This window comes from Pithys albifrons, chromosome 4 (assembly GCF_047495875.1).
Source record: "Pithys albifrons albifrons isolate INPA30051 chromosome 4, PitAlb_v1, whole genome shotgun sequence".
NCBI lineage: Eukaryota > Metazoa > Chordata > Aves > Passeriformes > Thamnophilidae > Pithys > Pithys albifrons.
This window is the reverse complement of record NC_092461.1, coordinates 41,382,974-41,395,018: the sequence shown is the minus strand read 5'-3', so window position 1 is coordinate 41,395,018 and position 12,045 is coordinate 41,382,974. Positions and strand designations below refer to the sequence as shown.

General features: G+C 40.0%; 1 protein-coding gene across 1 annotated transcript in view; it reads right to left on the bottom strand.

Moving 5' to 3' along the window:
* Positions 1-3,276: 3,276 nt before the first annotated feature.
* SNTB1 (syntrophin beta 1) overlaps positions 3,277-12,045 on the bottom strand; it is a 122,058-nt gene continuing 113,289 nt past the window's right edge. The window contains exons 5-7 of the mRNA XM_071553912.1: positions 9,361-9,557; positions 7,394-7,584; positions 3,277-6,057 (exon numbers count right to left, since the gene is read on the bottom strand). Coding sequence (XP_071410013.1) covers positions 5,965-6,057; positions 7,394-7,584; positions 9,361-9,557 — 481 coding nt within the window. The 3' untranslated portion in view covers positions 3,277-5,964. The remainder of the gene's footprint in view (positions 6,058-7,393; positions 7,585-9,360; positions 9,558-12,045) is intronic.

The window sequence follows — 12,045 nt, the reverse complement described above, 5'->3', positions numbered from 1 at the left end:
ATAGCATCTACCATTAACTTTTTGTACACTAATTAGAAACAGTTTCTATTCTGCAGGTGAAAACAAATGTAATTATAATTCGAGTCACAATTATCTGTGTTATAGTATAAGGGAAAAAAACAATGTCTTTTGAAACTTGATGCAAGGTCTCATTAGAGAAAGGATCATTGCTTTACAGGGTGAATTTCTGGTATAATTTCCTGCATGCTCTTTGTAACACTCCTTAGAAAAAAATCTTAAGAGAAGTCTGAGATTTCTTTTCCTGGAGGAGGAGAAAATCAAAGTGATAGTGGTAATGATGAAGGTGAGAGCTGGGAAGAGCTGGCACGCTATGCTGAAATGTAATGAAAAGATGAATTTTTACCTGTCACATGTGTTGCAAGTACAGTAAAATACTAAATTTGGCCTCAGTTTGCTTAAGTTTCAGGCGTGTACCTGGCTTGTACTAATGTAATTATTCAACTTAGTACATTTGTCTGCAGAATGCAGATGCCATAGCATCCTGGTTTTACTAATTTGGTGAAATAGAAATGCAATTAAGAGATACACTTAAATAATGATTTAATAAGTGCATGCATGAAATTGCTCCAGTGTAACGATTACTGTGTGTGGCTCAGATTTCTTTGCATTCAACACAGAAAACAAGAAATTAATCGAGGCATGAATCTTAGTGAATAAAGTCTCTACTTCCCAAACGGAGAGGAAAAAAAGTTCTGAGTTATAGCCTTATCTCTTCAGCCTGAATGATGACACTTTTGTCTGAATACTAAAGCAAGCCACTGAAAGTTGTATTTTCCACTTAATTTTGAAAGGTTTGTATATTTGTAATTACAAAGTCTTTGTAGATAATAAATTATGCAAAAGTCGATAAGTAAAAGTACAGAAACTCTACATTTCATAAAATCCTTGAGGCTAGCTGCCCGGAGTAAAGAAAACACCTTTCAGCAAAGTAATTAATACTCCTGAACTGGTTTTCTTCTACTTCAAGTAGAACCAGATGGTTATTCTTTTAATTCTGTAGACTCAAAGGCTGGCCTGAAATAATAAGCAACAACACAGTTAGGGAAACATAAGCATTTTGATGTATTGTTTGTTTGCATGATTCCCAGTGCTGAACTAATACATTGCTACCTATGTCTCATTTGCTCTTTATCTTGGTGGGTTTTTAGGGTAAGTGGTAGCTGGTTTATTATCATAGCTTAATAACGCTGTGCCCCGTTTGAGCTCTGATAACTGTCCCTGTTCATGCTCTTAACCTACAAAAAGTCATGCAAAATAATTTGAGCTGGTCTACTGTAACAGTAGTATGCCAAATTATCTTACCTCTGTTGTAGTTCAGAAACCCAACAGCAAGAGTTCCCATTCAGCTGATGTGCTGTATCTTGCGTGATGCAGAATATAACATCATCTTTTGGCTCTGAACTTCAAATTATTTTCTTGTTTGTGGCTGCTGTACCCAAAATCCAGTCTGCCCTATCCTCACCAGTACACATTTATGGTTTACCCACAAGCCATCCAAACTATATAATAAGCACATAACATAATATAGCATAACATAACATTATGTATTAAGCACATAATCTGTCCATGTTATGTGATTATATTACCAGGATTGGGGTAAGACAGCACTGATGTGGTTGCCATTGTGGTTGGTACAATTACTTGTAATATTACAGCATTTTACATGATGAATATCACTGGCTACCCAGAACTTAGCTTAGGTGCAAATACTTGTCCAAATTCACAAACTTTCTTTCCCAAATTCACAGTTCTCCCTTGGGATTTGTTTTCTAAATTTGTTTTCTAATGCCTCAAATTATTTACACAAGCAAAGAAATTCTGACGAAGGAAAACTGGAAAGCTATTCCCATGTGGGAAAGGCAGATGATATGTTCAACAAGAGGTCATAAACTTTGTTAAATATTTAAGATGTTTTTCCCCTCATGCTTTTAGATTAAACTTTTGCCCTGGTTGATCTAGGGGTCCACTTACATCCAGCAGGCTGAGTTTCTCAGATTTTTTTTGGCATATTATTAACATCCACTCTTTAAAATCCAAGTCACCACTGAATTCAAAATTGTCCGTTTTATATACAATTCCCAATTACTTTGTAGTAGTAATATACATAGTAATAGTGTGTGTATATATTAACATATAATATGTATTGTATTAATGGTCTCTCTGTATAGTAAATAGCCTCAGTAAACAGCTAGTTATAAACCTGCAAGTTTGACTTCTATGAAAAATAAGATAAATTTAGAAACCAATGATGGTCTAATGATCAGGAGCACATCCCTTGTTTAGGCTCTGATTCTGCTTCCAGAGAAGGAAAAGAAGCTCCAATTAACTTTTAAACATGGGTAAGAGGACACTGAGAACTCTTCCAGATGGAATCAGATCAAACTCTCCTTCACATCAGCTGTGCTTCCGAATGCAACGAGCTGGATGAAGTGTGCTCCCCATGTGCTGTCCCATTTGCTAATCTTCTGCAGAGAGAAAAAACTTGTTTCATTATTTGCAGAAGACCAATTATAATGATGTTCATGGTAGTGATTTACTTGGTAGCATATAAAGAGTTGTGTTCTGATTTATGAAGTACCTTAAGTGAGATGCTAGTTCCATTTGAAGAGCAGAACTGTTGGGAAACAACCAGTATGTTTCCCTGAACCCAATCAGATCAGCTTTCTTCTTTTTTTCTAACAGACACCTTATATCACATTTTTCCAGTAACATTTATGTTCCAATATGTATCAAAATCTTTCTAACGCTGAAATATTCCTCTTTGGGGTTTTGTATGAGGCTGGGCTGTCATTCATGTCAGACTGAAAGAACAGGCTTAAATTCCCAGTTAGGTTTTCTGTTCGGGCCACTAAGTTAAGAATTAAAGTCAAAGGGAAAGAAACCATTTTTTCTCCGTAACTGTTCATAAGAGAAACAAGGCACATGTTGGCCTCAGTCTCTGAATACAGAAGTTTGAGGAGAAATTTCTGCTTGCCCTTTTTTTTTTAATGACTTCTGTAACTGCCTAGTTCAATGTAACCAACAGAGAAAGCATTCAGCAGTGGAGTCTGAATCCCCTGGAACATTCCCTGTAGGCTTTGAGCATTCTTTTCAAACATTTAAAAGTCATTCCATCAATGCAATGAAGAGTTCTCTCAAGTAATGGAATTCTTCACAGACAGACTGAAGCTTAAATGTATTTTTCCCCAGCCCAAAACAAAAGGACAGCCTTCCAAATAGTTTGTCTGGGTAGAAAGTAAGCTCACCTCACAAAAATCCAATAAATGACTTTATTAAATATATTCTTTTCCTCTAAAATATAAATATTCACTATACTCTTATAAATGTGGAGTAGGTCCATATTTCATTTTTCTATCCCATCCAAATATGAATCAGTTCAAAAACTGAAAATGAAGAAAGAGCATCTGTAATTATAATTATTTTTTCTATAAATATATATAATATGAATTTTCTTTGCAAACTGCTTAATTATTCACTTAGACTTCATATAGTACTCAGCACCTTAGATTACATTTTGTGTCATTTAATTGTTCATACTAACATAGGAATTTGTAATATTTACAATGCACATACGTGTTAGGTATAACATTCCAGTGATTTGCAAGTGTTAAAGGAGTAAGGAAATAGTGCAGTATAGTTTACACATGTATTTAAACTACCCCACAGAATGCAAGTTTTCACTTTAACCTCTGAAACTTTTATAGGAGCCCATGTCCAAATTTTTTTTTGAATGGTGATGAAAATGTTCTGAATTTCTTTTTAAAACCTTCACTGTTTTAAAACCTACACAACTGTTGTAACAGTTTACTTGACGATGTGACGTGAGTTCCTGCCCAAAGGCCCATCCCCAGCGTACCGACTGCTCTTCACTTCTCAGATGCTCTGAGATGCCTCCAAGCCAAAGGAAACCCAAGTAACTGCCACAGGAAGTTATTTGCATGGCAGTGCTCGCTGAATGAGAAATGTCCACCTGGAAATTCCCGCTAAGTTATGTAACATGTTACCTCCTACCTGGTGAATTTACATGAGGAATTAACTTTTAAGTGTAAGTACCATGACAGTGAAACCAAAGTACACAGCCAGGTGAATCTCTCCCAGGCGTGCTTGTGAGTGGTGAGAGGTGCCGGGAGTGGGGCTGCTCTTCCAAAGGAGCATTTAGCTGTTCTTCAATGGATTTTTAATGTTTATGAATTCAGTCTATCATCCTAATTTTTTAATTAGCTTGATGATTAAGATACCTATGGAAACCACCATGAACTAATTCTTATGTTTTGAATAAACAGCATGACTGATGCTTAACTCTTATCTTAAAAACAACATGGAACCAAACTGTGTTTTTCATTTTCTTCTTCACTAGCTGAGTGATGCTAAGTTGAAATTTATGTGCTTTTTCAGGAATAAATGTTGTAATACGACAACTGAACATCCACAAACTTCGGATTTATTGCTTCCTGTACACTTCCTGTCCTTCAAAGTGTGAATTTAGGGCAAAACTCTAAAAGCAGACAAATCCCACTCCCTATATGAAGCAGTTCTTTTTACAAAGGAAGAGCAATGTAAATGCCATCCCTGCTCTGCTTCATATTCCTACCTGATCACATGATGACAGTTTATTACTTCCAGGTGCAAGCTGTGTGTTAACATGTCTGATTATGAAGGTCAGCATTCCTGCCTGCTTTGTGCTGCCCAACATAACTGTGAACAAGGCTGAACCTCAAGAGCATTGCATGCTTTGACCTGAAGCAGTAAATTGAGGTGCAAAACAGGAACTAGTAAGTTATGGGCACAGAGGTGAATGTCCTACATTTCACCAACAAGAAATCTGGACTTGAAAAGTCATACCCATAGGAGCAGTTCCATGTTAAGGAGTGCAGCTCATGTTCCCACCCTGGTGTATTCTTCATCATTGTTGTGGAGCTGCTTGAGTAACTTTTCTGAAAACTCTCATGAAATCAAGTCCTCCTCCTCCATCGCATTTGTTCTTCTATGAAGACCACACAAGCAGCCTCCTCTGAGCAGAGGGGGTGACACAGTAGGGGTAGGAGACGAAGCTTACCATGGCTTTCTCTTGGAAAACTGACATGGAAATATGCTGGCAGAAGCTTCCATCACATTTCACCATGGATTCAGGTAACTTTTACCTGAGCTGGGGATCCCAGATAGCTGGAATTCGCTATGCTATTCTAGGAAGTCACTATAAAAATGCATCCTGTGTTCATTAACACAGTACACTCCTACCTTTGCCCTGCTGACAGCTGGCTCTCAATACATCGCTGTACCTGGTCTTACTTTGGATCCATTGCTCGGAATGTACATATAACACATCTTTATTGTTTAAGTTGAAAATGCCCCTTGGCAGGGGCCCTCCAGCTGTTCCCTCACCACAGCTATACTGCTTCAGTGTCAAACTCTAAGGTGTGTATTTGCATGCTCTGCTGGGTATTCATGCAAGAGGTTCTGACAGTGCTCCAAAGGACAAACCTTCTGTAAGTGGTGCACAGGTTACAGCCAAAAGAATCTTTTACATTTGGGTGGTGGAAAAATATTGTTTGGAGAACTTCTCAACCAACTTTGAGCTTGCATTACAGCCAACATGCTCTTGCCTGCTTAGCCCTTTACTTATTCTGTATAAACAAGTACATTGAAATAGGCACAATTTATGATTCTGAAACATTTACACATATAGTACTACTCGCTTTTATGGTCTCACGTGGGATTTTAAAATCTCATTATTTACAATGAAATCCCCTGTCTTCTTGTCATGCCATCTCTTTAGCTGATCAAAATGAAACCTGAGCCTTGGAAGGCTGCAGAAATGACCAAGGCCCAGTCCTGAACCTCAGGCTGGTGTCTGCTGCTAGCTCGGACGGGTTCCTCCTGTTTACTGTACTTCACATTAACATGGTTGCTCCGTCTCTCTTTAAAGCAACAGATGGATCCCACTTATGCCACCAAGCCAAGTCTCGTGATCTTTGCTGACAGGAAGGAATGAATGATGAAAACAATTGGTTTTGGACAGGAATGGAAGTCCAGTTGCTGAAAGCAGAAAAAAAAATAACGATTTCAGAATTATTAGATGAGAATACAGCTCAAAGAAGGAATCATTTATGAAGTAGTCAATGAACTGCTGTCTGGTATTTTGAACAGGCTTCTACTAATAACAACCCTTCTCTACAACATACTGTTTTTCTTTTGCTTTCAGCTGCAAACATTTAGGTTATTAAAAGTAAGAAATAAGCATCTTGAGAGCAAATGAGCTCCTGATGTCTCTGGCCTTGCATCCACCTGGGTGAGCAGCAGAAAACTGAATCAGGTGCTGCAAGCAGTTTTTGCAGAGGTTCAACCCCTCCCATCTTTTCAGGTCTGTTTCTGACCAGGGATGGTGGTGGGACTGCTCTGTCTGATGCCCAGTGATCTGCTGTGGTACACAGCTGAAACACCTTCAGCTGGTGCTACAGAATTGCTCCTCTGTTCTCAAAGCCAGCAGTGACACTATAGTGAGTCTTTTTTCCCATAGTCATGGTTCGGATGATTTCACCATTAGTAGCTAATCATGACAGGCTGGTTGGTGTGGACAGCAGGTTCAACAATAGTGCCCCACTAAAACAAAACAAAACAGATCTGCCATTCCACCAGTCATGTATCAACTTTATTGAGAGCTCGTAACAAAAAGCCTGACAATAAGCAATTTGCAGAATATATGAAAATGACGTGAAGAATTAAGCACTCAACATGCTCAGGAGCTGCTGAAAAAATATGTGAGGAGAGACCATGTTTACATTCATAATGAATGATATCTAAACTGCTTATTGGAAAATGTGCCTTGTTTTTAGGCATTGTGACAACTTAGAGGCTTAAGCAGGCAGTTGGCACTACATCTGTAGCCTTAATTTTTTTTTCAGCAACTACATGTTCAAAAATTTCTAAAACATAGCTTGTTGTCACAACATGAAGTGCCTATGTATACAATGGAATTAAAAAGATCTCATTCTAAAATTTTTTCACCCTCAATCACTTAAAAAGTAAAATGGATATATAAAAAAATTCTAATATCTGGCTATTCAGAGGTACAATTTTTTTCTTAAATGGGACAAATCTTTCATCCCTCTTTGCATGGTTTTATGATTTGAACTGTCTTTTTAGTATATCTTCTTCTACAACCAGACTATCATGCCGTACTAGAAAGTACAGCATCTAAATACTAGTACTGAAACTTGTCACTGGCCAACTGTTAGAATAGAACAGAACAAAACAGAACAAAGTATTTCAGTAGGAAGGTATCTACAATGATCATTTAGTCCAACTTTCATTAGTGCTTCTCTACCCCCAGAGCCTGTACAACGACCAAAGAGATAGTAAACATAATACTTACAATTTCTCCATCTTTTCCTCCAAAGTCTAAATAAAGCATCCTTATTCCATCATCTGAGGACATTTTCAGTTTCTCAAATGGATATTGTGCAATTTTCTTGGAGAAGGCACCATCTTGTGGTTCAGTTGTAAGGGAGAATCCATGCTCATAATGGATGGTCAAGCGGCACTCCTGGCTTTTGTATGTGCAAGCTGGAGAGGAATTCAAATTTTAGTCTGTAATGTTCTTAAAAGGAGCAAATTCCATCTGGCTGCAGGTATCTGTATTTTACATTGGATCTCAATGCTACCTTGTGGAAAACTAACCCTTCCTAAAACTGGGCTAATCACACTCTAACTATCAACCCACAGAATTGGAAAAACAACAGAAATCCTTCTGTTGTGCAAGGTCCAAGTAAAGTTATGGTGCAAACACAACAGACTAAAACTGTGCTCAGCAATAGCAGGACTGAGGAAATCTTTTCACTTACTCGCTTCATTCTTCACGTTGCAGTGAACATCTACATACTGACAAAACTCCAGTGTACTGAAGTTTAAGAAGGCTTAGACTGGTGTTTTCCTCCCTCCAAACCTTGACAAAGTCACAGCTACTTTTCCTTCTTACGTCTCACAGACACAGCCAAAATCAATAAACACAATGCACAATGCATGAGAAAATTAGAAGCTCTAAAGGGTTTCCCTGAAGTATTTTGACAAAGATGAAGGTACTCCTGAGTCATCACTAGTGTCATGGTAATTGAAAAAGGGCCTAGAGAATTGTATATAACAGCTACTGCAGCAGAAAGTTTGCATATACCCCTCGGCTCAGAAACAAAGGCCATGATCTGAATTAAAAAATTAAGAGTTTCGGTGTCACATCCCAAATTCTCTATTCCATCATTTTCCTGTGAACAATTCTGCCAAGGAAGGTCCTCGGCACTGAAATAAAAGCACTGTGATAAAAGAAGGGGCTGATGTTCTCCTGCTTTTGGAAAGAATGGCATCCATGTCACTGTGCTGAGGAGATGGACATGTCCCACTGAGCACCCTGGTTGGTTTCCATGTCAAGGGTCCTCCCAGAGCAGCCTGAGTTCCCTGATGGGCACCAGGCCAGGCAGCCTGTGGGCAGGAGTTCCCATGCTCAGCAGCACGTGGCTGTAACTGATGCTTCAAGGAACCATAACTGCCTCTTCTCATTGGCTGACTTGTGCTTTGGCTCTTGCTCTCACGTTTTTAGGCAATGAGTGGAGATGAGGCTCAACATTAACAGCCCTGCCAGCCATAGGGCCAGCAGGAAAAGGACTGCAAGTCCTGGGGACATGCAAGAGAAAGGCACAGCTTCAAAGCCCCAGGGTCACCCCAGGCCAGCAGCTACCTGGCCAGAATGGGGCATCACTCCAGAGCATCTGTAGCTGATTACTTTTATTCCAGTCGATTTTGCATGCATAGAAGTGCTGAGAAGTGGCATCCTGATATTCAGGGAGGGAAATAACTACCCATCAAAATGTGGCTATTAGACTGGTTTGGGTTTTTTTTTCACTCTTCTCAAGTGTGCAGAGCTGGGTGAATAAATGACCAGTTCGTATTTGCGAATATCCCAGTCCTCCTCTGTCTCCTCCCTCGGCAAGAGACTCCTGCCAGGCTTGCAGGAGTCTCCTGAATGTCAGAAAAATGCTCTTTTTTGTGGGTTTCTAGATAAACCTCTGACAATCACCCCTCCCTGACATTAAGGCCTACATGGCTGACTACACACTTTTGTCTAAACGTGCTGAAAACAAACCCAAAAGTCAGCATGATAGTGGCTGTGTCACTGGCCACAGGTAGCACATCAGCTGGGACTGGCTAAGAAACCAAGGGGACAGTATTTTAATAACACAGAACCCTAAACATGCACATTTTTTACATTAATCACATGAAGCAGAAGGAGCTCCAGCTGCCATGAGCGTCACAAGAAGGGTGTGTAGACGTGGCGTTGTGGGTATTACTCACATGTGGTGATTTCCGTGATGAGCTCTGCAGAATTGTGGCAGCCCTGCACCACACTCCTCGTCCACAGTGAGAGGTCTCGACTGGTCTCTGTCCTGAACAGATGGGTTTCAATACCTTGCCTTGTACCGGTGCGGGTTGCAAAAGACAAATCCATCCCTGACTGTGGCGAGCCTTTTCCTGGGCCAGAATGAACCAACCTGCAATTGGATTTGAAAACACATTAAGGAATTCTAACACTTACATAGTGCACTGCCCCCAAATCCCCACATGAGCACAGCTCTGCTCTGCACATTCCTAAATGCACATGGTTGGGAGCATGAAAACTCAGAAGAGTGAAGGTCCAAGGCAGTGAGCTCAGAAGCAGCTGGACATGCAGGTGATGACATGATGTCCCGAAATTTCCTACTTAGTTGTGCAAAACACCCCTTTGGACAAGGAACTGAGAGAAATCACTGACTGGTCTGTAATGATGGAGTTTGGTTCACAGATGCAAGTAAGTGGTCCCTCAGATGAGGCAGCTGCATCCAACTTTCACTGTGAAGCAGCATCTGCCCTAAACCTTAAACATCTGCAGACAAACTCGATGATAAATACTGTTGTATAAAATATGTATATGCATATGTAAACTATGCAGATGTCAAGTACTGTCTCATACTACTTTTCCCATAAGAAACCTGTAAAATGCAAAATGCTGCAGCTACTTGTAATCTGAAATTCTCTCACATTTGTCTACAATTAACATTTTTTTGCCTGGCATCAACAGCTGATCTCCTGTGACCAGAAAAGGTGTGTTCATCTGAGCAAACACAAATCACAGGGTATATTTTTGAATGAGAAAATCAATACCTCATAATTATTAATTCTTCTTTAAGACTGCCCTTTTCTGTTGCTTTTTTCCCTGCAGAAGTGTGGACAGTCAATATAGAATTCACTCAGGGACACAACACTGATTCATCGAAAAAGAATAATCCAGAGAAGCTCATCACTCTTTGAGATTCAGAGACTAACCCTCAGAGGTAATCACAAAACGAAATTCTTCTGAAAAGCTTTTTTCTGTCTTGTGTCTCCTGTTTCCCTTCCTACAGGCAAAGAATATACTTCATATTAGACTATAAAGTATGTAGCATGTTGTAGAACACTTGTGCTGAAGGATAAAACATTAGATTATACTCATCATCTACTCAATGCTAATTTACCCTCAAATTACTGTTTTGCATCTGCAAGAATAGTTGGCTGTTAGCTGACACTGTAGGAGTATACCATCAAACAGAGATGTTTTAATAGGGAAAAAAGGCAGAAAGGAAAGAACGAAGAAAGTACAACTTTAGCTTTTCAGTTACTGAAACACTAATCACAGGGTATCTGAAATTTTCCTCAGTTTCCTGATGGTCTGTGCTGACGTGTGGGATGCACACACAGTGCCCCTCTTTCATATCCTGCTAGAAGGTTTGCAAGATTTGTTTGTGCTCAGGTTCATGGAAACTTCCTTTGGATTTTGAGCATTCCCCTAGATTTTATCGTTCCAAGAGCAACTGGGAAGAGAAATGGAGAGTATCCTGGTCAGAGCTGCCCTGTGTCTGGGCATGACAGCAGGGCTTTTCTCCCCCTAGAAGGGCTGAGTTAATGCCCCACTCAGCTTTGATACTCAGGGCCTCCTAAGTGCACTCTGAGAAAATTTTGCAGCTGGGCAGTGAGTCACAAGCAAACAATCCAAAAACTTTAATTCCTTTTCCTTTGGCATGAGAGGGTGCAAACTCTTAGTGGAAGTTCCATCTTTCAGGGAACTGAAATCTCTAGTGACATCTGCTTGCTGCCTGTCCCCCAAGCACAGGCATGGCCACCACTCTCATGCTGCCTTCTGCTGCCAGGCTGTGGGAAAGCAGCCTGGAAAATCACATTATGTTTGTCATTAAAAATAAAACTATTCCATCTTTTCCCTGCATCATTCCTTCTCCTGTATGCAGTACTCATCAGCTGTGTTAAAAATTGTTTTTTTCATACTTACAACACTGAATTCAAGACAAACAGATGATTCTAATGTTTTATTTCCTCTAAAAACACACACAACCACCCACTCCCCCTATACCTTCCTGCTTTATTCATATCCCTGGCATTGTAGGTTTTTCAGCATATGGATAGAATGAAGATGTATTTTACAAATATAAGTATATATGGACACATCCAACATGAACATTTATTCTTGCCTGCCTTCTCTTAGTATCTCCTCATTATTAAAAATCCAGTCTTGCTATTTAAAAATCCTTTTCTATCATACAACTCCAGATCATGCTTTGGAAGGTCATGCACTTAAACATGAACTAGACAAACATGCAGGGGGATATTTAATAGCATTTATGTACCAGCTGTCAGTACTGATGTATCTGGGTACAGATCAAAGGATTCGCAAGCTTTAGTAAAGTTGCATTCATGTGACTTGCTTCATTTTACATAGAAGGTATTTTATCCTAACGACCACCAAAATACCTTAAAAGGCGAAAAATAGCCTTAGAAATCTCAGAGAAGGCTCTCCCTCACCCCTGCCTCCCATCACCGAGCACCGAACGCTCCTGCCGGCACAGTGAGAGCCGCGAGAGGGCGGGAGAAGGCTGGTCACCATCGCGTCTCCCCGCACCGCCTGCGGGGAACTGCAGCGGCAGCAAATACTACTCTGGGCACGCTCCAGGG